The sequence below is a fragment of the Pundamilia nyererei genome, unplaced genomic scaffold (assembly GCF_000239375.1).
Source record: "Pundamilia nyererei isolate P.nyererei 1_Seehausen unplaced genomic scaffold, PunNye1.0 scaffold00100, whole genome shotgun sequence".
NCBI lineage: Eukaryota > Metazoa > Chordata > Actinopteri > Cichliformes > Cichlidae > Pundamilia > Pundamilia nyererei.
The window spans coordinates 1,818,685-1,841,941 of record NW_005187501.1 but is presented as its reverse complement, the minus strand read 5'-3'; the positions used below and the strand labels follow the sequence as shown (position 1 = coordinate 1,841,941).

The following is a 23,257-nucleotide window of genomic DNA, read 5'->3' as shown; positions in this document are numbered from 1 at the left end:
TGTGTGTGTGTGTGTGTGTGTATGCATGCACATCTCTCTCTCTAGCTAGGTTATTTAGATAGCATTACAAACGGCTATCATTTATCCCCGTTTACTTAAAATTGAGGCATTAAATGTGGCTAAAAACCCTTTTAACTGCTACAACTTACCAACATAATCACTCCACCATGTAAGAACGTTTAACCACTGTTAGTAAGTTAGTTTTAACCTACTAAGTAAGTTAGTTTTAATGGTTAACCTAGCATTAGCTAATGAATAACGTTTGCCGCTAATTGGAGGCGTAACCGACTCCGTGTTAGCGTCAGCTGCCTTTGACTCCTCCTACAATAGGCACGACGTTACGGCGAGCAGCACGGAACCAGTGGAAGCACTTTTGTGAATAATAATTGAGGTGGGTGTTACCTCGGAGAGTCATAGTTGTTACGTGTCTGTGGAGTTTAGTCATAGGAGTGAACCAGAAGAGATGCTTAGATAACTTAGTTCTGCTATTACAACAGCAGGGAGAGGAAGAAGGAGGGAGGAATGACTGCTAAGTTTTTCTTTAGCTAGCCTGAGCTACTACTACATGTACGGCAGTTTTTTCTCTCAGTTACCTCATTTGCTGCTGCTGATCTGCTGTGTTTTGCTTCTCCCCGATGACTTCCTTTATCTCAGCCTGGATTTGGAGTGAAAGGTTTTGGCTTCCTGAAAATGTCACTTGGGCGGACTTGGAGCATCCACCACCTGGCGTGGAGTACCCCATACTCTGGAACATGCTGTATGCCTTCCCTCTGGCTGCCGTAGTTTACTTTCTGAGACTGCTGTTTGAAAGGTAAAATAGATTTTTGTGTGTCTGTGTAGCGCTAGTTTGTTCTGCACCGGTATGATTGGTCTTCGAGAACTTTTACTTACAAAGAAAAGATTACACCAAACGGCACCATACAAATGTTGCTACATGAACTTTAATATATGAGTCACTCTCTCTGGAGACTAGCAACTCTCTGTGGACCTACTATGTTAACAAAAATCCTGTCACGTGGCTTTTCTTGTGACAGATAATTATAGATCTCTTTTTTTTTTTAACAAGAATACGTAAGAATGCAAGAATTTTTATTGGCTTCTGTGGCAGTTTTATATTTTACTGTGTTTGCATTGTTGTGAGGTGATGACACTGCTGATGAGAAACAGAAACAAGCTGTTTTTTTTTGTTTTGTTTTTTTGGAGGGAGGGGGATGCAGATCATACCGGTACATTCTTTCTGATTTGCTCACTAGCTCTTTCACTTCCTGTTTTCCTGTTTGAATAAAATGTCTAGCGATGGACACTATTCTGTACCAATATTATGCCAATAAACAGTGGTTCTCTTCAGTAGCTCTGTGATTCTGAGTCACTACTTCCAGTCCTGATCCAGGCAGTCAAAACAGATACGCCTTTCCAACCAAATCACTCCTCGTACTGGTTCCTAATCTAGATCTGGTTTATTGCTTTTGCATAACAAAGCTGAAGAGCTAGAGCTGGTATGGTACCTTAATATTAATTATACCTTCAGTCTCATTCATAGACTGTATATAAAAGATGAAGGTACACACACTGATGCTACTCGTTGCTTCGTGAAGCATTGTTTTGACACTTTAGTTTTAGAGTTTTTGTGCGGTGCACTCCGATGAACTTTGCCCGTTTTTCAAAGCACTCCTGCACTGGCGTCACTGTTCAGTCCTGGAAGCTGCAGTTTATGGCCCCAATTACATTTGAGCCAGTTAGAGAAGCCTTACATGAGTCACCCTCCTTGACAAACGGGATTTTCAAACTGAGCAAAAAAAACCTGATTTGCTGGCTAACTAGACTCTTTCAAGTAACATTTCCGATGAGAGAATCTGGTTAATTAAAGAATCTGTGCAGGTAAGGACGTCTTTACGTAGGAGGTATATTAAAATGACTCCTCTGGCATACTCTGGAATGAGACAATTACATTTAAGGGAATGGCATTGCACGTTATGTGATTTTTAAACAAGGTTTTCCTCTGTCCAAACCTCACGACTGCACTAAAAGTCATGTTTTTCAGCTTAGTTTTGGTTCATGGAAACTGTCTGAAATTGAGCATTCAGGGACAGCCCTGTCTACTCTGTGCTGCTATTCATTCAGAGGTTTTTTTTCTTCTTTTTTCTGTGTTGTGAAAACTGTTCTAGATATGTTGGGTGTTTTTAGGCTGATGTGTGATGAATTTAATAAACACCGGTCGAGTCAACCATATGATCCCGTGACACAAATGAGCATTTTGGTAGGCAGAGTATCCTTCCCATACTCTGCGTCCCATACTCTCACATGACGAACTTTGTTTAGGCTAGGTGCAACATTCCTCAGGATCCCTTCATTTCAGCATTTCCTTGTGTGTCCCCCTATAGCTTCTGTTATGCTTCCTTCGTCTTAAACAAATGAATGCAAGGCGTAACTCTGTGGGCAAACTGTGAAAGCTCCACAGCTCATGTAAATGGTGGAATCTCCTAGCAAATGTTGGATAACCCTCTGTTTTGTTTTGCTTTTCTTGGAGACACTAAACAACTCTCTCTAAGTCTCTCCCTGTGTGACTTTCTCTTCTAATACCATACACTTCTGCTTCCCCACCCTCTTCTTTTTGCCCCTCTGTCTGTGTGTATACAGGCTAGTGGCCAAGCCCTGTGCCCACATACTTCAGATTCAGGCGGGAGTGCCTCGGCAAGCTCAGCCCAATGCTATCCTGGAGAGGCTGTATCAGTCCAAAGCGGTACATAAAGCCCGTGTTTGTTCTGTAGTCTATTACACGTCCCTGTACACACTGCAGCAGCAACATGATGTTATTGCACTGGAACACACCGCCACAGTCATAATGATATGTTCAGTCAATACCTATTGTCATGTGACAGGCATACCTATTGGTTTTGTGGTTTTACAAGGAGTGGAGAGTTATTTTATGTTTGTCCTCTTTAGAGTCCAGATGAAAGGCAACTGGAGGGACTCTCCAAGCAGCTGGACTGGGATGTACGGAAAATACAGAGATGGTTTCGCGTCCGTCGGAACCAGGACAGGCCCAGCACACAGAAAAAGTTCTGTGAGAGCATGTACGTAGGTTTCTACAGGGGTTTCTGCTTTGTAATGTACAAACAATTGAGGGGATTTAACAGCGCTAGCCCATGCACGTGCATATAAGCTCCTGTCATATAAATTGTTTTGAAATGCTGCGCAGGCATCCACGGTCCCCAGAGAATTAATCCAATGTGCCTGTCAGCATCTGCTTGAGGACTTAGCTTAATACTTTGCAGACAGTAGTTGTTCACAAGAATTTTCTAGATGGGTTGCCATAATATTTAGTGAAAATATCTCTTAAAATGTATTTTAACCATCTTGGTGATCACTTTTGATACACTCATCAAGTAAAAATGTAAATAGGCCAAGTATTTTGGTTTTGAAACCTTACAGATGCCAGTCTAAGTGCTACTTAGTAAATGTTAAAATGATCACTGGGAGTGTGCTTATATATGTAAGTGCCTCCGGTGTATGCTAAATTCGTCTTTCTATTCTTCTCTTTCCTTTCAGGTGGCGTTTCACTTTTTACCTGGCGATTTTTATTTATGGCATCAACCATCTGTGGTCGGTAAGTTTAAAATGTACTTTTTGCCCTCTGCAATACTATTATGGTTCACGGAAGCGGTTCTTATCGTTGGCTCGTAATAGGTGAACCTGCAACAGTATAATGCATGTTTTTGTAATCTGTTTCCTTCAGACATCGTGGATGTGGGATACCAGAGAGTGTTGGCAGAACTACCCTTTTCAGGTTAATATTTTTTCTGCTTACGCATTATATTTGATTACTTTTATTATAAGGAGACTCTGTTTACCACCATAATGTTAACAGGTCAGTTGGTATTGCTACATATTTATCAAAGGTGTGTTTCTTTCACTCTCTCCCAAAGCCACTGAGTCCTGAACAGCACAGCTACTATCTTGTAGAGCTGGCTTTTTATTGGTCTCTGATGTTTTCCCAGTTCATAGACATTAAAAGAAAGGTGAGTCCAACAACAACCGGCCTAACTAACTATTAATTGCCTCAATAAATGCACATTGCCTTTTGTATCAAAGCCAAATCCTTTTTTTTTTTTCTTCTTAAAGGAAGCGTGTAGGATTGTATCTTGATTATGTGCTCTGGCTAAAAGGACAATAAAGTATACATTCAAAAATAAGTAGATCACATGGAAATTGGCTTGTTTTTCATGTGTTTGGGCAGGCCACCATTTGATCTTGTTTTAAACTGTGTCTACAGATGTAAATGCTTGAACACAACCACAAAGAAAATTACAGCCTATTTCAAATCTGCCTGCAACATTTCAGGGAGCTTCATTTTTCTTCCTGACTGTGGGCCGTTCCATAACCCTCTATTTCTTCTTTGTAAACTACCCATTTGATGCATTTGTGTGCTGAGGATCCTTTTGCCCTTTAAAAGGGCACCTTCCAGGTCCACCTCAGCTCGTGGGCATTTCCATTTTCTTTAAGCACAATATGATGCAGAATTTAAAGAGCAATTAATAACTGCAAAGCTGTAGTACTATGATACTTCTGTGCCACGCTTTAGATTTGGGATGAGCTTCATATGCTAAAAGCTGTTTTTATTCTGTGCCACTTGTAAAGGATTTTCCTTACAGGTGATTGCTTTATGCCAAATGATTTGGAGCTCTTCCTTTGTCAGACTTGAAGGAATCCAGCCTTTGTAGTGAAAACTTTTTAAGAACGCTTTTTAGATCATGGCATGGTAAGACCGCACACTAAAAGTGAATAATTAAAGAACACAAGATTCTAGATGTCAAAGGTTTAAATAAGAGGTTTAAATAAGAGATTCCTCCTGTTACCACCTAAGCAGGTTCTAATCAACAAATCTGGAACATGTGTTCCCACTTTATGGATTTAAAGTGGTAAATGTAGTTGTGTGGCATTGCTAAATTTTGAAATTGGTTGCAGTTGCAGGTTAGGGATAACAGTTATATTAGACAAAGGATATTAAAAATGGAGCTGCCAGGGAATAGAAATAGGGAGCGATCACAGAGAAGGCTTATGAATGTAGAGAAGGAGAGGGTTGGTGTGACAGGCGGTACAAAGGAAAGGGCAAGATGGGAAAGGATGAGAGATGATCCACTGTAGTGACTGACAGAAGAAGAAGAAATAATTGGATTAGGCATGGTGCCTCAAAGCAATATGGTTCTGGGCTTGGACCTTGCTAGCCAGTTAGGGCCTTTATGTGTGGAGTTTGCAGGCACAGAGAACACATGCATGGATTTACAATACTGTACGTACACGATTTCCTTCCACTGTCCAAAGACATGCTTGGTTGGATGAATAGCTGGAGTGTGTTAAATAGATGAATGGTTTATTTAATTTGTTTGTGTTCAAAATAAAGTACAAAAATGAGCTACATCAGTGAGGTTGGTATCAGACAAACACAAATTTGTGACAGTCTAAACAAATGTTTTAAGCCTGATAGGGAGTAGGTGGAAGTTTAACATCTATCGTTATGTAAAAACAAACTAAAAATGACAAACTGAACTTTATAGACTCTGCATATATTCTCATTAGCTACAGATGTGTGCACATAACTCTAAAAATGGACAATAGTAATGCCTACATGAGCAGAGTGAGAACTCAACAGAAAAGCTAAACAACTTGAATTACAAGCTAATTCATCCTCAGATTCACATAGTGATTTGCTTTTACACCATCGTGTGAACTCATGTTTCACTTCTGATTCTCTGCACTGTTTAAAAGTGGGCCAAATGTTGGCTTTTTGAACCATCAGTTTCATCAAAACTTCAGGTTCAAATACACATGACTGTTCAAATACATGTAACTCTACGCCCTACGCTGCCATTCCAGTATTTTCACTTTGTATGATAAACTGCATTCTTGCGTCCATAATATCAAGTTAATATGCTATTATTTAATGTGCCAGTAACATGAACGTCTTCTCTACCTCATTACCGGTACCTTTCTTTTGTTACCTACATTTGTTTTTCTGATGGCAGGATTTCGTGATTATGCTTGTCCACCATCTGGCTACCATACTTCTCATCACTTTCTCTTATGGCAACAACATGATAAGAGCTGGCAGTATGGTCATGTGTGTGCATGATGCATCTGACATCTTCCTCGAGGTAAAGTAAATCTTTTAGATTTTTAGATGTTAGACATGATCCTGGTAAAGAGGGCTCTTGGCTTAACTCAGCAAGGCTGCCCGTGTAGGTATCCAACATGTATGTAAACACAGCTAGGAACACAGAAGCTGTGATGTGAGATACTTGTACTACCAGTTTTACAGAGAAACAACGTATTGACATTACAGTAACAGTATGACACTGGTGTATATTACAACAGTGGGTTTTATTCTTATCATTCTTATTGTTGTTGTTATTGTTATTATTGTTATTATTATTATTATTATTATTATTATTAATCCCTAATGTATTATTTATTCCTAAGGCAGCCAAGATGGCAAACTATGCCAAGTACCAGAGGCTATGTGATGGCCTCTTTGTCTTCTTCAGCATAAGCTTTTTCATCTGTCGACTTGTCATCTTTCCCTTCTGGTGAGGAAAAACAAGAGCTTTCTTCCTTATATTTATTGTAAAACTCTTGTTATCTTCTCACCTGTTTATTACTATTTTCTTAACTGTTATATACAGATACATCTGCTAAAAATCTGCATGTTTTTGTTGTAGGATTATTCACAGTGTTCTGGTTGAGAGCTGGGAGATTGCCGGGCCTTATCGGGCCTGGTGGCTGTTGAATGGGTTGCTGCTGGTCCTGCAGTGCCTTCACATTATCTGGTTCTACCTCATCATGGGCATTGCCATCAAAGCCATTTTCAGGGGAAAGGTTAGTTTTGGGATCGGTTGTGGAAATTGATTTTCACATTTAACCAAGGCAGCTGGGTTTCCCTCCCCTCTTGTATCCTGTCACATTTTGTCAATTTCAGTATTTGATACTAAGGCTAAACTGTGCTATTGTTTGTAATACAGCCACATTTAATCTAGCACCAAGATCCCTCAGTATCTCAGTTTTTCTATCATGCTAATCAGATAACATTAGCAATGATGTGACCATGGTAAACATTACTCGCTTAACATCAGCTCAAATTCATTAGGGTACTTATAGTCTCACATTGGAGCTAGCATAAGGTTCAGTTTTTAAGCCATGATTCATAACTAGTAGTTAAATACTGCTTTTACAGGTGGCGAAAGACGATCGCAGTGACGTAGAGAGCAGCTCAGAAGAGGAGATTTGTAGCAGTACAGACCCAAGCCGGAACCAAACCCTCAAGGGAAACAGTCGCACCAGTAACCTTAATGGAGAAGCTCATGACCACTGAGTACCAAAGAGGGGATATTTTATTTCCAGTGTGGCCTTCATTCACCAGCGTGCCTGTGAAACCCACCGTGTCACTGTGACCTTCTGAGAAGAACTGTTGCCCACTCAGAAAAATGTGTTTTTCAAACAGAGGGAGGACCTGAACAGAGGAACTCCAGTTTTGGCATACAGACTTTTATAGTGTGAAGTTTACATCTGCTGTTTGCTTACAGGAGTGGACAGCAACGTGTGTTTGTGTGTGTGTGTGTGTGTTCTTAAAGTTACACTAAACAGCACCAAATGGATGACTGCTCACACGGCTACTGCTGCATATGTACATGTCAATAATTTCTATTTTGAAACTTGGTAAAATGTTTGACTAATGAAAGAAGAAATCACGTCATTTGCCTTACTGAGTTAGGCTTTAGAATACAATTCCAAATGCCAAAGATGTCCTGATTCAAAAAAACCAAAGATTTCGTAATAAAACATTTGCATCAAATCCAGTGGTGATTTTCTTTCATTCTTTATACTGTAATGAGTGTAGAACGAAAACTACTGTCTTGACTGTGAAAACTGTCTTCACACATTGCCTTATTTCATATGATGAAAGCATAACCATAATAATTTAAATATATTTTATTGGAAGAGTAAATGGTAGGAACATTTTGGAACTGTTGGGATTCATCGTATAAACATGCGTACGCGTTACAACCTTCCTGTCCTCACTGCTGTAGCAAGCAAAAATCTCTATGAGTAACATTTATAATAATCAACAATAATACTTAGAAAACAAAACTTAAAGTAATTTTTAAGCAATCTGAGTCAAGCTTCTTCAGTATATTATTTTCGTGCACTTCTCCAACATCTCAAAAAGGTCTTCGCTGAAATCATTGTACTTCAGGCTGAAAGAGTTAGAAACAACAGCAGTGGTTAGACACTTAATTTTCTTTCGTGTGCACACTCTGGCTTAAGCGTTATTAACTAAAGTGAATCGCGCTTACTTCATCTCCTGCATCCCGTGGCTGTCCTGCATGACTTGGACAAGTGCTGGGATGGAAGCATCGGTCAGTGAGTTGTTTCTCATTTCCAGCTTCTTCAGTGTCTTACTGGCTCTTATTGCAGTGCACAAGTCTTCAACGCAGGCATTGGTCAGCTGGGTCATTTCAACACTACAAAACAAACAGACCAACATTTAAATGTAGTGGACTATAATGTGGTGATTATGATCACATCATTTTTTTCAACTCACTCCAGCTCTTCCAACAGGCAGCTTGGGTGTGCAACAGCATCCCAGAGATGTTTAACCCCTTGGTCTCCTACTTTATTTAAACCCACGCTCAGGGACTTCAGTTGAGAAGTCCCACTTTTCAGCACTGAGCCCAGTTCCTCAAAGACTGGTCGAGTTAACTCACATCGTGTCAAACTGTAGGGTGGGGCAAAGCACACAATGCTGTTATCTGAAATTCACTAAATATTTGAGAAAGGTCACTAAAAAGTTAATACAAATGAGTCTACCCAAGTTTTTCTAAAGGGCAACCAGGCCGTCTCAGGGCTTGGCAGAGCAACAGCGCCCCCTCCTGGCCTAACTCATTCACTGACAGCTCCAGCTCTGATAGAGTACAGTACTCCGACATTAAGGCCTCCTTCAGATGAGAGCAGCATGCGCCTGTCAGCTGGCACGTATAGAGACTAAAAGAAAAGTTAAAAGGCAGAAAAATATGTAGGGGTGTGATTTTTGTGTTCTTATATTTTACATTTTAAAAAAAAAAAAATCTACAGATGCAGTTTTATTTAAACAGTCTTACTTGAGGCTCTGTAGTTTACAGAGTGGATGTTGCAGGGATACGCACAAAGCCTCCACTCCGCTGTCATCCATCGTGTTTCGTGCCAGTATCACTTTTTTCAGCTCTGATTGTCCAGAACGCAAAGCTGCAGAAAAAACCTTCATGGACGCTTCAGTCAGATCACATCTGTCAAGCCTTTCAATAAACAATAATTATGTGTGTATGTCAGTGATTTATATAAAAGCAGACAGGATACAAAAGTTTTAATGAAAACTACACTATTGAAGTACATACTTGAGTTCTTGAAGTTTGCAGTGAGGGCTATGCAGTGCGTCGCACAGTTTTGCAAATCCCTGGTCCCCAATCTTATTGAATGACATTACTAACAAGCATAGCTGAGAGGTGCCTGAGGTCAGCACAGAAACCAGGTCTTCACAGCTTTCCTCTGTCAGATTGCAACTTTGAAGACTAAAACCCAAAGCAGGTAAATCATTCTTCCAATTTTAAAAACAAAGATTGCTTAAAAAAAAGGGCAATTCTTACCATAATTCTTGTATCTTGCAGTCTCTGAGTCCAGTGCAGAGGATTTTGAACTTTTCGTCACCAAGGCGGGAGTAAGAGAGATCCAGCTCCGTGGTAATTCCTCTGTTGAGAGCTGAAGCGAGATGAGGAACAGCCCCAGTACTCAAAAAGCTTCTTTGCAAGCTGGCGGGTGGACAGCACAGTTTAAAGCAACAATCAATGCACTTTGAACATATGAATCAAATGATGTCAATTTTACCTAAACCTGTCTTACACTATCTTGAGTGATAGACTCATAGCTGGAGCCAGGACTTCTGCCATCTCTTCTGTTAGATTCTTTGTATTGTACAGATTCAACGACTTCGTCCCACCAAGGCATGTAACCACATAACTCCAAGGTACACAGTCTTGAAGGGTCAGGCTGTCATAGCTGAGGCCTATTCGTGCTGAGGAGTTGATGATCTCCTTAACCAAGCTCTCATTTTGAGCTTGATGAAGCAGGCGGAAGCATCTATAGTGCTCGTCTGCATTATATCCCTGCAGTGATTCCTCTGAGCTGCTTTTAAACCACTGCTTAAAATCTTTGACCCGATCAGGGTTGAACTCTCCCAGGAAGTTCTCCAGTGGTCTGCGCTGAGTTGGTTCAGAAAGCCCTGAAAGGAAAACATCTAGAAACTTTGTACCATCTTCGTGCTTCTTCAGCATCTTCTCAGCACTCGTATACGTCATCTTGCCCAAAAAGAAAGACAATGCCAGGATGAACTCCTGGATCAGCTGCGAGTGGAACGAGAGCACACATGTATCAGACTCCATTTCACCATCTATTCGCAGGAAAGTATCAACTGAGGTGAGAAACTGTTGAAAGCCAAAGGAATACATTTGCGCTTTGGTGCAGCTCAAATGCTGCTCAACAGAGCAATGAGAAGCCATCCTGCCGAGGGCCAACACCAGCTCTGTGCCCTCTGCTTGACTCAGCGAGAGCGTCTGGATCAAGCCAACCAGGATATCTACAAACAGCTGAGATAAAGTCTCGGGAAGTTTTCCTCCAGAATCAATAAGAGGCTTGTAAACAGAGCAAACTGTCCAACAAAATCTTGGAGATGTACAGAAATCATAAAAGCCCAGAGACCTCTCCATGTGCATAAGTGCTTTGTTGGCAGCAGCATCTGTAAAGAAGCAGTTTCCGAAAGCTTTTCTTTGGGGCTTCAGAAACCCTAACACTTTCACCTGAGAACCGCTAAGAAACTTCAGATTCGCCGTTGGCCTGGTGGCCAACACAACTGCAGCTCCTTTCAGCAGAGATCTGTGAAGCAGACTGGCCACTAAACAGTCCACTGAAACTGCCTGGGTCGGGTGAGAGCAGAGGGTGAGCACAGAGGGGTCCAGGCTGTACTTACACTCATTCAGACCATCAAAAACAACCAGCACATCCTCGGGCTTCTGCAGAACCAGATGCATGGACTGAGGAGGGAAATAGTGGTGACAGCGTTGGATTAAGGTTTCTAAAGAGAGTGCATCTTCACAAGCATTTAAGTCCTTGAAACGGAAATGGAAGACATATTCAAAGTTCTGTAGATGTACACCCTTTGCCCAGTCCACAACGAGCTTCTCCACAGTAGTGGTTTTACCTGATCCTTCTGAGCCTATCAGGATAACAGTTTTGTTCTCACCACTCAGGGCTGTGTGGATGGCTTGATCCACGGTGGGCAAGTTTTCCTCTCTCACTTCGCCTTCTGCAGAGAGTGGGGATATGTACTTATTGTCGTTTATGACTCTGAAAGGCAGGTCTCCACCAAGGAGCGTAGGAGTGCCCTTTGACTTCAGGATATGAATTAGCACGGAGTCTTTGTCCATTGCGTTAATCTCTGTATGTATAAACCAGAAGACAGAATTAAACAATTTGGTTAAAGCGTGCAAGAACAGGCAACATATCATCCGTGTCCACTAATAATTTCCAGTGTGTTAAACTACTTACCAGCTGTGACAACTCAGCTCACGTGTTTACAGAAAAGTACAATAAACACAACTAGAAATAGTTGCCTTGGATACGGTGCTTTTGGAAAACAAACCAAAACACACGAGCGCAGTGGCTCTTCTGTGGTATACTGGTAGAAAAAAAAAAGGAAAGAAGAAGTCACACCCTAACTAATCCCTCAAGCCATTCCTCTTACGTTGTTTTGGGTTGTATATACGAGACATTACGGTAAGAGAAACTGAGACGCGATTTCAAAATAAATACATTTTAACAATAATTTTAAATAAATACATTTTTAAATATAACAAATTTACTACTATATTAATTCTTAATTATACAAACATTTAAAAATGAAGATTTCTAAAGACTTGTAAAGCCGTAACAAGTAAACTCGATGTTTCCAAATACTAATTTCTCTTTATGAACCGTACACCCTCACGGTGTAAATCAGTGTCAAGTTAAGAACTTTTATTACTTTCTTTGGAATCACATTCACCGGAAGATTGCTTTTATTTTGAAATCATATCTCGGGTTCTCTTACCGTAATACCCAGTATAAAAAATAACGCAAAATAACAGGAGGGCTGCCATGATCGCAGTTAAATAGCGGTTAGCTGAAAGTAGGAAGAGCGCTGTGGGATTTCAAAATGCATCTGTGTCTTACAGACGGCAGAGCTTGGCCAACTCTTCAAAACATTTACCTACTTGTGTTTTTTAGTTTACCGTATGTATTTTGTGCTGCTTAATAGCTAATAATGTATGTTTACTTTTAAAAAACAAAGGTTTTCCCCTCTTTATTTTTGTTAGCATGCTTTTCAAATTCACATATCAAAACAAAACCTACATATGTTTGGAAAAAAATATATAAATATACAATATAGTATTATGGGTGTTAGAATTACACTGGTGTGTATGGGTGTGTGTGCTTGAGCTTCAGTGCATTAACTGATGGGTGGACAGTCAACTCCAGGATTTTCTGATAGAGAGCAGAATTCAAATTTCCAATTAGCCATCAAGGTCCTGAAGTTCAAGTTTGCTTCATTTTTAGAGGCAGGTAGGTTTGGATAGCTTTCTCTCTTAATACATGATGTGAAGCATAAAAGTGCAACAAAAAACAAAAAACCCCAAACAAAACTAAAGGGCCCAAATTCTTTTTTCCCTGCACTGTATTTTTAGCTGGCTACTCAAACACAGTCCATCCAGCTTGTGGCACTCGAGTCCACTCAAAGCGGTCTGAGACTTATGTGAAATGCACCAGCTGCACTGAGCTGTAGTTAAAAAAAAAACCGTGTTGAAATTAGACTTCCCCTTTGCAATAAGCTCTTTCAGTTGATTGCGTAATAGGTACAAACTTTAACAAACCGACCTGTTGCAACAGTGTCATCCTGTTACAGTAACACAGCTGAAGTGAGCTCCTTAAAACGACTTGGACTATACCTGTGGCAATGACACTGAAAACACCTCAGTTTAGAGATTTAAAGTTGTGACCCAATATCTTTGGGTCCATCTAGTGCATATTAAAAAAAATGTAAAAGCTTTGAAGCTATTTTCTCCTTATGCTTTATAAGAGACACATCAGAACAACAGCTGTGCAGCAAGATCTAACAATAAAAAGAATAGTTTTTAATAGTTATTAGGAACATCTATAGAGCAAACTAACAAACGTCTTACAGTTGCTGAGTACAATTTGTAATTTAATGTGACAGAATCACAAGGAAACGAAAAACAGAGACACAGATACACATGGCCTTTTGATACAGTGAGGTTACAGCAGTTTGAAAACAGATTAATTTAAGGGTAGTTTTAAGTAGCAATCGGTCAGTTCAGAGCACTGCTGCGTTTTATTTGCCTTCGGTGTATGTCGTGTCCATGGTCTCCACTGTCTTGATGAGAACAGGACCTGACCTTTGTCTCTGCATGGTAACGGGCACAGCTGTGGAGAAGTCGGAAAAGGGCGTCGCTTAGATCTCTGAGATGAAGGCTATTGTTATGATCTCATCTTTATTTGTAAAATACAGTGCTGTACTTACTTCGGTTGGGCACTGTTTGGACACTGAACACTCTTTCAGTGCCATCAACACAGTCGTTACTGGCAACAGCTGCTGAAAAGAAGACAGAAAAAAGAGAGAAGAGGGTGTCACTCTGATCCCCGAGATGAAGGTCATTAAGATGATCTCATCTTTATTTGTAAAATACAGTACTGTACTTACTTTTGTTGGGCACTGTTTGGATGCTGATAACAGAGTCTTTACCAAGTCTGTCAGGGTGAAAGCAGGAAATACATTACAGGGCATGTACTGGTAATTCACACGGTTGTTCAAGTGAAGGTTGCAAAGCCCTTTGTGGCTCTAGAGGGAGCTGTGCAATAAACCTGTCTCATGTTTAAGATCCAGCAAAGAAAGACAAGTGATAAACCAAATTACCCAAAGTAATTGTTTGTTTTTTTCCTGCCATAAAACTGGAAGACAGACTTCCAATAAACCATAAATCTCATCTATGTGTTACTTGTCAAAGTCTGGTTCTGGTTCTGGATGTGGATTGGGCTTTGCAGATTGGATGTAGATTTGTCTTTCAAACTTGCACCTGAAAGGCTGCTCTGCTCTACGACTGCAGTTACCACCAGTTGTCAAATACCTGTGGGTGTTTGCTGCATTCCACCCCTGGGCTCAGTTCTTTATTGTTTAATGCAACACACCGAGGTGAACTATTTGAATAGTGAGACAAATATGTGGTTGTGAAACTATTAAAAACAACCAAACCAAACAAATAACTTCTTGTTTCTGACTGAGGCTTTTGCTCAAGGTGGTGTTTTTTTGTTTTTCTATACCACACCCAATTTCCATCTAAACTGTCGGATGACAGATGGTATGCACGTACAGTAGCTCATACAACCAAAAATATCAGTAATGATTAATATGTTTTAATCATTTTCTGAATCACTGTAGACAGTTTCCAAGCTGAAACCTTACATCAATGGTCATCCATCCATCCATCCATTCATCCATCCATCCATTCATCCATCCATCCATTTTCTTCCTTAACACATTGTTGCCAGCAACCTCCTAAGTTCTGCTGGCTTACCTTTCTTCCTCTCCCTCCAGGAGTTTCCTGTAGGTGGAGATCTCGATATCCAGGGTCAGCTTGACATTCATGAGGTCTTGGTAGTCTCTGAGCTGCTTGGCCATGTTATGCTTGTCCTGCCTCAGAGCCGCCTCAAGGTCCTTAATGCGGCTTTTTGCATCTATTACAGCCGCTTCCCCTCGCTCTTCCATATCAGATATGCTTACCTCATTGTGGGAATACTGACAAAGAGAAAAAGCTTTAAATATTTAAATCTGAGCTTCACAGTGATTCCTGATGATTTTAATAATAATAATGGATTGGATTTATATAGCGCTTTTCAAGGCACCCAAAGCGCTATACAATGCCACTATTCAATCACACTCACACAGTGGTGGAGGCAAGCTACGGTTGTAGCCACAGCTGCCCTGGGGCAGACTGACAGAAGCGAGGCTGCCATATCGCACCATCGGCCCCTCTGGCCAACACCAGTAGGCGGGAGGGTAAAGTGTCTTGCCCAAGGACACAACGACCAGGACAGAGAGCCCGGGGATCGAACCGGTAACCTTCTGGTTACAGATCCGCTTCCCAACCCCCTGAGCCACGGTCGCCCCGATTTTGTAAAAATTGGGGGGTTTTGTGTGGGTTATGGTAACAGGAAAACCAAACTGCTTTTTCAGAGCAGCTAACAATAACTAAATGTATGCAATTAGCTGTCAGTTCAAGATGAAAAAATGTTTCCTTTGATTTGTTTTCAGTTTCCTTTCTTTTTATGAGAACAGGAGCTAAACCTGTTGTTCCTCTTGATACTTGTTAAAATCCAGTTTAAGATCAAACAGACTATGAGGTAGTTTTAAAGCCCTTCACTCACCTGTTCCTTCATAACATCAATCTCAGTCTGCCGACGAAGAATCATTCGCTTAAGCTCAGCTATTTCGGTCTTAGTGTTTTGCAGCTCGCTGTTATGTTGCTGGACCTGCACTTTCATCTGATCAAACTGGTGTGGAAAAATATCAAACAGCGAGACAAGGATATAAACACAGTAATTATTGGGTTAACAAATGCCGTTTTGACGTTGTAGTAGATTTATGAGCGGTAACTTCTGAGCCCTTTTCATGTCTCTATGCCCATTTTCCTAGTTGGTTTATTACATCAACAGTAATGAGCAAGAATTCATCTTAGACCTTCACCTTGCTCTTGTACCACTTTTCAACTTCTTCACGGCTGTAAGCAGCAATTTCTTCATACTGAGCCTTAACATCAGCTATAATGTGGTCCATGTTCAGGTTGCGGGAGTTGTCCATCTGCACCACCACAGAGGTGTCCTTCACACGCTGCTGCATGTCATACAGCTCCTTATTTAAAACAACACATACAGCGAAAGTTAAGAGGAAAAAATCCAGAATATGACACCTAATTTAATTCACTGATTTAAATTCTGAAAAGGTTTTTACTGTAAGCTTGTTTACCATCTGATGCACTTCTTTGAGGAACAAGATTTCATCCTGAATAGCTGTCAACTGGCTTTCCAAATCCACCTTTCTCATAATTTCTTCATCCACATCCTGGAGGCAACAGAATAAATAAACAACTTTTCTTTTCACTGCTATTTTTTTTTATTACTCACAAATAAAAGTATTAGTGTCATTGCATACTGCACCTTTTTGAGCAGTACAAAATCATTCTCTGAAGTGGCCCTGCAGTTGATCTCTTCCTCGTACCTGAAACACCCACAAATATCAAATTACACACAGACAGACACCCCCCCCCACACACACACACACACAAACAGAGTTCTTATCACTGTCCACTTTATTATCATATATCAAAGCTGAGCTCCTGTTAAGCAGTGGTTTGATTTCTTCCACCAGGATACCTTACTTAGTCTTGTAGTCTTCCACAGTCTCGAGCATGGCTGTGCACTCATTTTCAAGCTTCACTTTATCGTGTCTGCAAAGCTCCAGCTGTTTTTCCAGGTTGGAAATGAACGTCTTAATAATGGACTCTGCATCATCAGAGGAGGGGGCGCTTTGCTGATTCAGGAGCTTCCACTTGGTTTCCAGCACTTTGTTCTGCTGCTCCAGCTGTCTGACCTGACACACGAGAAGGGATACGAACAAATTCCAACACAGTCCCACTTTAGGTTTTAAAAGAAGCTTCAAATGCCACCGAGTTAACTTGGAATAATAATAATAATAATAATAATACATTTTATTTATGAGTGCCTTTCAAGTTACCCAACGACACTTTAATGGTTTATAATAAAAAGATTTTAAATGTGACAGTAAAATTTCCTCTTACCTTTTCGATGTAGGATGCAAACTTGTTGTTAAGAGTCTTCAGCTGATTTTTCTCCATGGTGCGTATAGTTTGGACGGTGGGATCAACTTCTAAGTTTAGTGGGGCAAGCAGGCTCCTGTCGATTGTTACTGGTTTGATATCGGTAGCGGTGCTGATTTGGCGGATGGAGTTGGATGCCATGGAACTACTGCTGAATCGCCCTGAAGGTGAGTTCAGCAGGCTCTTCCGCTTGCTCCTCAGACTCATGGTGCTGTTGAGTTTGCACTGCTGGAAAGGATGGGGAGCTCAGCTGGTAGAAGTGGTGGTATAGCTCTGTTGTGCACGTTTTATCTTTTTGGCTGCTTTATAAGGCAGAACTGGGCGTGTTGTGATAGTGAAGTGATTGAATGTGGGTAAACCAGTCTGACACATACCTCGTGCTCTCCCACCTACCCCTCACTTTAAAGATGCAACAGGAAACTATTCCTGCTCCACAGCTTCAGGTGAGTTCCGTAACAAACTAAAAGTCTGCACTCACACAGTCTGAAAACTCAGTAAATCAAGAAGTCATCAAGAAAAATAAAACATTCCCTGTTATGAATAAAGAAAGATTTTATTTAACATAATGAACTGCAGAGCCACAAGTTTTTAATGTAAATTTAAGTCAGTATATGCAGAAAATTCTTTCAGTAGGCAATGTTACTTTTGGAAATGTTCCCAAATATTATAATATGCATTACACACTGGAAACTACATGCACATCAGTGGACCTCGTAAAACCTCCCTTAACTGAAAGAGAAACTCTGAAGTCCTGAAACTCTAGTAGTACGTTTAATAAAAAAAAGTCACAAATTTTCTGGAAAACTGTTATTTTTCTTCTTGAGGTACTAAACTAGTAAATATGATTGTAAGAGAGTAAAGTCAAAAAAGTACAAGGAAAACCTTACCAACTAACTACGCCCTCATAACCTCACACACTCCACTCATTAACAGGAAGCTCCTTACTTGGTTATTATGGACTAAAGTATTTCTTTATTTCTATCTTTGATTGATCTCCACTGCTGCTGCCTCTGTGCTGTGATAAATTTGACACAGTTATGATGACAGTTATGATTACAAATTATCAACCATGGGGCAGGGTCGGGGGTTCGAATTCACCGAACGGCTACCCTGAGGTGCCCCTGAGCAAGGTCCCGTCCCTACACACTGCTCCCCGGTGTGGCTGCCCGCTGCTTCACTGAGTGAATGGGTCAAATGCAGAGGGAGTAATTTCCCCACTGGGATCAATAAAGTACACATTATTATCCCATGGAACAAAAGAGGAAAATAGTTTGATTTAAAAATTTACCACACTTAAATTAAATGTCTTTTCACTAATGTTAATAGAAACCAGTTGTACTAAAAAAAAGGAAACCTGTCTGTTCTCTTGTTTGTTTTTCAAATCCTCCCTCTCTCCCTGCGCGTCCAATTATCCAATCATCGCTTTCCTTTAAGCAAACAACTACTGTACAAAGGAAAAATGTTCTCACATAACCAGATTTATAAGGGTTTGTTTGTATGACACTGAATCTGTGCCACCCGCTCAACATTTCATCAGAGCTGAATAAAGTCAAGAGAACAGAGTGAGCGTCATGCGTATACTTAAAATGCTTTTTGCATGACACTGAATATTTCCTTCAGGTCTTCCTTTGACAGAAATGAAGATTGCTTCATTCAATGCACAGAGGTTTGGACTGACTAAGGTCTCAGATCCAGCGGTCCTGACAAGCCTGGTTAAGGTAAAACATTTCTCCTTGGCGTTAGCGAGGCAAACCAAAGAATGAAATGGCTGATATGAACTCTTTAAATGAGGACGCTGTGTACAGAGTCAACACATCACAAAACATGTGTAATGCATTTCTTCTTTGGAAATTTGTTGTCAATGTCACTCACTCATGAGTGTTGGGAAACAGTCATTATCAAGTGTGAAAATGAAAACTGGGAAGTAGCCAGGTGCATTATCAGGGTTAGTAAAAAAGAAAATCGCTTCTCATTTCTTCTGCTTTCATTATCATTGATTCAAGACAACCCCAAAACAACAACAAACAAACAAAAACAAAACAATAACACTGTTTGCACTTCTTTTATTAACAAAGCTTATTTGTTGTAGATTGTGTCTTGATATGACATCATAGTTATTCTGGAGGTGGTGAATGTGACTGGAGATTCTGTTAGAGTGTTAGTGGAAGAGCTGAACGGGTGAATTTACTTTAAAAAAAAAAGATTTTCTGACTAAAGTAAAACTGTCTCTTCCTATAAGTATGCTTACTTTTACTGTTGTCCACATCTCAGGGTCAGCATCACCCATCACTATGCTCAGCAGCTCAGTACCCGTCTGGGAAGGAGCAGATACAAGGAACAGTTCCTGTTTCTGTACAGGCAAGCTCAAATAATCCCACATACTGTAAAGCTGAACAGCTCTATAGAATAATTTTTTTGTCCTGCTGGAAGGGACGATGTGGTCGACCTTATCGATTGCTATCAGTACAAGGATGACCAGGTCGATGATGTGGATGCATTTAAAAGAGAGCTCTATATTCTCTACTTTAAAACTTATAACACAGGTCAATCTTTGCCCCTACTGAAGCTTATCGTACCTGGTTCAGTCAGAACAAGGAGTTAGGTCTGTGTGTGTACATGTTAGTCAGTTGCTGGGACATCAGCAGTATGTACGAGTCATTTTTAACCGTGGATCTGTTTGTTGAATGAGTCTGATGCAGCGTGACATGCTAATTACAGCAGACTGCAGCAGGTTTATCAGGTTTAGTGTCTTGTGTGAGCAGGGAAATATGTTTAACTTACAGTATGTAACTACAGAGGATGTTATTGGAGTCAAGTCAACTGTTGAGTTGTGATACACATAGATAAAGATATATAGAGACAGAGATATCAGGTCAGAGGAATCACATCTATTGCACAACCTGTAAATTATCACTCAGTGTCTTCATATTTTCTTTAGGGATATTTAAAGTTGTATTAGCCTGAAAAGCTGCGTTTTTGTTTTTTGTTTTCTTAATTTCCTTTAGAATGTAATGATCCTGGGAGACTTCAGGGCAGATGGCTGGTATCTCTCATCCAAGGAAAGGGAGGAGATCCACATTCGCAGTGACAAGAACTCTTACTGACTGATTGGTGATAACGTGGACACCAGGGCAAAAACAAGTGATCATCACGCTTATGACAGGTTTGTTAGAAAGATTTGTGGCAAGATATACAATTGTGGTCAGAAGTTTATTTGCCCTCGTTGAGGGCATGAATGTCAATGTAATGTTTGGCTTTTATTGATTTATTTGAAGTGTTTTTTTCCAGGATGGAATAATTATACAGCATACATCTTTAATGATTAAAAAAAAAGAAAGAAGAATTGGATGCATACGTTTGAATTTATTTCTTATTAGTGGTCACAATCAACTACAACTGGTAGTTTCTCCCAGATTTAAGCTGCACAATCATTGCACCCTGGAAAATGAAGAGTTCAAAGAAATTATTGAAAGCCCAGAATTATCATAACATTTATACCCATGATGACTGTATGTAAATGTCTAACCACAACTGCACAGTTATATGAATTCATGAATTGAATGAATGCACATCTTCCACAGGATAGTTGTGTATGGAGAAGATATGCTGGCAGCCATTGTGCCAAACTCAGCTAAACCATTTAACTTTCACAAAGAGTTTCAAATGACAGAAGAAACGGTGAGCTATCTGATCTATCCCTCTTCTTGATATGCACGTGAATGGCTATTTTGCTTTTCTATTTTTCATTTTATACACAAATCCTCCCACAGGCCCTTAGGGTGAGCGATCACTACCCCGTTGAGGTGGAATTGCTATTCCCTTTTGGGTGAAAAAGAGCAACAACAGATGTGCAGTTGTTGACACCCAGCAAGGATTCAGGAGAGCTGTGACAGGTTAAGAGCAAAACACTAATATACTTTATCTTGTTCCTGATAGATGTGGAAAAAGCTGGGATACAACCCAGCTCAGAAAACTAGATGGAAAATTCACATAAAGGAAGAAAGCAGTGATTTCCAAATGCATTTTAACTTGTATTTCAAGAGTCAAGTCGAGTCAAGAAAGCCTTTATTTGTCACATGCAAGTTCCCCTGCAGCAAAATGGGACCCTCCCTGACCTTACATACACAACACAGACATCACATGGGGAGACAGGTCAGAGACCGGTAGTATTATGGAAAAACACTGAAATGTACACTACAATGGGCAAGACGAGGAGGGGGGAAAAAGAGACCTCTACTCATGCTGGGCTCCTATGGGGGGACAGCATGAGAACAGAAAACAAAAAAAACCTCCTCTGCACAAAGAGCACAGAAATGTCCACATCACAACATCATGAAGCACGTGACAAGCAAGCTGACAAGCTGATACACCAAACTGCTGAGGTCAGCACGCTGATAAAACATGAGGAAAACTGTGAAGTCTCTTAAAACAGTGCTCCTTAATGAAAGAACAGGAAGTGTTTTGGACTGTTCGCTACTTAGGGTGTGTAAAATAATTCAAAGTTTTACCAGTACACTGAAAAGCAATCCGGGATTTTGGAGCAAACTACCAACGTACTCCCTTCATGCAAACTGTGTTTTGCATGAATCACAAAGGCATGGCTGCGTAAAAGGCATGGCGTGTGCACCTGCCTGCCTCCCGTCAACACTTCTATTCAATAGAGAAGGTATGTTTGCAGGAAGAATGAAAACAACTGAATCACTGGCTCTCTTGGTGTTTTTGACCCTTAAATGTCATTTAGCATTGTGAAAAAGAGTGGATATAATAAAGAATAGTGACATATACTTGCCTGACCCAATATTTGCATTGTTGCATGTATCAGAATCAGTCATATCTGTGTGACGAAACATTCTCAGTGCAATACAGGCCAAAGGTAATTTGCAAATTGCAGTTGGAATTTAAAATTACGCCTCACATTTGTTGTGATTAGATGTTATTCTTCTTTTGATGTTTTAGTGCAGTGTAGCCTCTATGAAGGAATTTGGGAGTGTCATTTTTGAATTCAGTTTTCATTTTTGAACCGAGTGTGTCATGAATTCAGTGATTTCTCACATACATCTGCTTTAAAGATTTTGTAACTACTCTATACATTTGGGGTGATAAAAGGTCATGAAATCTTACATCCAAGTTTAAAAGGATGGGGCTTTGGGACATTTTCACTTTTCTTATTCTATATAAATAACAGCAATAACGAACTGATTTTACTAACACTTAGAATCTTTTGGTCCAAAGCCCGAGTTCAGCTTTGAGTCATAAAGCTTTTGTTTTTTGTTTATTTTACCTAATAAAGCTTAACTTGTATTTACAGACTGGTCTATAGCTGGACCAATTATGATGTTTGAAATTAATTTGAACTGTCTGAGCAACAATCTTTACCAAAACTGGTGCACATGATCTATAAACTGGGTCTTAGTGTTTCTAAGTTTTGTCACAGCAAATTAAAATTGGAGTTGAGTTAATATCTCAACAACCTTTTGATCTGTGATCAAAAACAAACTGGTTACACGGACCACAGACTGTATTACAGAACTGGATTTAGTCTTTTCCAGCTAACCTCAGGGTTAACCCTGGGTTTGTGTGGGTTAGTGTGAAGGCGGTTCACTTGTTATCTCTGTAAATTGCCATAGTAACATAACCTGCTCCAGAGCAGATTATGTTCCAGATTAGAGATCAGCGAGTAGGAAATCAGCGATTTCTGATCCGAAATCGATTCTCTGAAAAAGCATTGCCATTCCTGGAAAATCCCTCAGAAATCTGTGTGTGAACAGTAGCTCCTACTGTTCACAGTAAAGTTTTGCAGTAGCGTGTAATGTCTTCGTGTTTCCTTGATGATTAGAAAGAAAAGAGGCAACTTTATTCTTAGATGTTTTTTTTTCTGACTATGAACAATTTTACAGTTGTATTGTTTGATAAGCCTCAGCACACAATCTTAAAACAGATAACCTGATTGTATTTGCTGACTTTCCATTCAATTTGCTTAGAGAGTAATTTTGAATGCAGTTTTCATATTTATCTTCAGGATATTTGATTATAATCCTTCAGATTCTCCTGTCTTAAAGATAGGGTTGAGTCTGTTCACTTGCACAGTTAGCCAGCTTTCTTATCAGGCTTTGCAAAGCGCATTTGTCCAATGTTGTTAAAGGTAAACAACTTTACAGTAATTGCATCTTACTTTTATTAAGAGTGAAAACAGGAAGTGAGAAAGTAACTCAGAACCATCAATCTACTAC

General features: G+C 40.1%; 4 protein-coding genes and 1 pseudogene across 10 annotated transcripts in view; 2 read left to right on the top strand and 3 right to left on the bottom strand.

Moving 5' to 3' along the window:
- slmapb (sarcolemma associated protein b) overlaps positions 1-293 on the bottom strand; it is a 10,098-nt gene extending 9,805 nt beyond the window's left edge. For all 3 annotated transcript variants that reach the window (XM_005740490.1, XM_005740488.2, XM_005740491.1), the window contains exon 1: positions 150-293. The gene's annotated coding sequence lies outside the window, so the exon portion shown is untranslated. The remainder of the gene's footprint in view (positions 1-149) is intronic.
- Positions 294-335: 42 nt separating this feature from the next.
- On the top strand, positions 336-7,844 carry LOC102212930 (ceramide synthase 5-like). 2 transcript variants are annotated; one of them, XM_005740492.1, is made up of 11 exons: positions 336-391; positions 655-811; positions 2,638-2,740; positions 2,944-3,074; positions 3,550-3,607; positions 3,737-3,787; positions 3,927-4,019; positions 6,024-6,152; positions 6,478-6,584; positions 6,717-6,873; positions 7,229-7,844. In XM_005740492.1, exons 2-11 carry the CDS (start codon positions 753-755, stop codon positions 7,364-7,366), a joined length of 1,026 nt encoding a protein of 341 aa, XP_005740549.1. In that variant the 5' UTR covers positions 336-391; positions 655-752; the 3' UTR covers positions 7,367-7,844. The 2 variants fall into 2 exon arrangements, with proteins under 2 accessions (XP_005740549.1, XP_013768236.1); XM_013912782.1 differs by lacking the exon at positions 336-391 and having other exon boundaries at positions 404-811.
- Positions 7,845-8,169: 325 nt separating this feature from the next.
- On the bottom strand, positions 8,170-11,828 carry LOC102211600 (NACHT, LRR and PYD domains-containing protein 9C). Of its 3 annotated transcripts, none has more exons than XM_005740486.1 (9): positions 11,629-11,828; positions 9,928-11,518; positions 9,675-9,836; positions 9,426-9,599; positions 9,153-9,326; positions 8,863-9,036; positions 8,597-8,770; positions 8,349-8,516; positions 8,170-8,249 (listed from the first exon to the last, which is right to left on the bottom strand). In XM_005740486.1, exons 2-9 carry the CDS (start codon positions 11,505-11,507, stop codon positions 8,180-8,182), a joined length of 2,676 nt encoding a protein of 891 aa, XP_005740543.1. In that variant the 5' UTR covers positions 11,508-11,518; positions 11,629-11,828; the 3' UTR covers positions 8,170-8,179. The 3 variants fall into 3 exon arrangements, with proteins under 3 accessions (XP_005740543.1, XP_013768214.1, XP_005740544.1); XM_013912760.1 differs by having other exon boundaries at positions 9,675-9,786; positions 11,051-11,518; XM_005740487.1 differs by lacking the exon at positions 11,629-11,828 and having other exon boundaries at positions 9,928-10,427; positions 11,051-11,087.
- A 1,424-nt stretch (positions 11,829-13,252) lies between these two features.
- On the bottom strand, positions 13,253-17,286 carry LOC102211131 (keratin, type II cytoskeletal 8-like). 2 transcript variants are annotated; one of them, XM_005740484.1, is made up of 10 exons: positions 16,989-17,286; positions 16,569-16,780; positions 16,348-16,408; positions 16,157-16,252; positions 15,878-16,042; positions 15,559-15,684; positions 14,709-14,929; positions 13,838-13,884; positions 13,658-13,729; positions 13,253-13,560 (listed from the first exon to the last, which is right to left on the bottom strand). In XM_005740484.1, the coding sequence occupies exons 1-10, from the start codon at positions 17,232-17,234 to the stop codon at positions 13,469-13,471; spliced, it is 1,338 nt and encodes a 445-aa protein (XP_005740541.1). In that variant the 5' UTR covers positions 17,235-17,286; the 3' UTR covers positions 13,253-13,468. The 2 variants fall into 2 exon arrangements, with proteins under 2 accessions (XP_005740541.1, XP_005740542.1); XM_005740485.1 differs by having other exon boundaries at positions 13,658-13,726.
- A 1,378-nt stretch (positions 17,287-18,664) lies between these two features.
- Positions 18,665-23,257, top strand: part of LOC102200033 (deoxyribonuclease gamma-like) — a 4,795-nt pseudogene continuing 202 nt past the window's right edge.

Bases quoted from the DNA above. Each gene is read 5' to 3' on its own strand.
- LOC102212930 (XM_013912782.1), top strand. From the start codon at position 636: ATGACTTCCTTTATCTCAGCCTGGATTTGGAGTGAAAGGTTTTGGCTT. The intron at 2,741-2,943 runs GTACATAAAGCC...TGTCCTCTTTAG, and splicing joins GGCTGTATCAGTCCAAAGCG to AGTCCAGATGAAAGGCAACT. The intron at 6,585-6,716 runs GTGAGGAAAAAC...TTTTTGTTGTAG, and splicing joins CTTGTCATCTTTCCCTTCTG to GATTATTCACAGTGTTCTGG.
- LOC102211600 (XM_005740486.1), bottom strand. From the start codon at position 11,507: ATGGACAAAGACTCCGTGCTAATTCATATCCTGAAGTCAAAGGGCACT. The intron at 9,837-9,927 runs GTAAGACAGGTT...TCCACCCGCCAG, and splicing joins AGTCTATCACTCAAGATAGT to CTTGCAAAGAAGCTTTTTGA. The intron at 8,771-8,862 runs GTAGACTCATTT...CCCACCCTACAG, and splicing joins TGCCCTTTAGAAAAACTTGG to TTTGACACGATGTGAGTTAA.
- LOC102211131 (XM_005740484.1), bottom strand. From the start codon at position 17,234: ATGAGTCTGAGGAGCAAGCGGAAGAGCCTGCTGAACTCACCTTCAGGG. The intron at 16,781-16,988 runs GTAAGAGGAAAT...CTCGTGTGTCAG, and splicing joins TTGCATCCTACATCGAAAAG to GTCAGACAGCTGGAGCAGCA. The intron at 15,685-15,877 runs GTGAAGGTCTAA...TTTCCACACCAG, and splicing joins AAAAGTGGTACAAGAGCAAG to TTTGATCAGATGAAAGTGCA.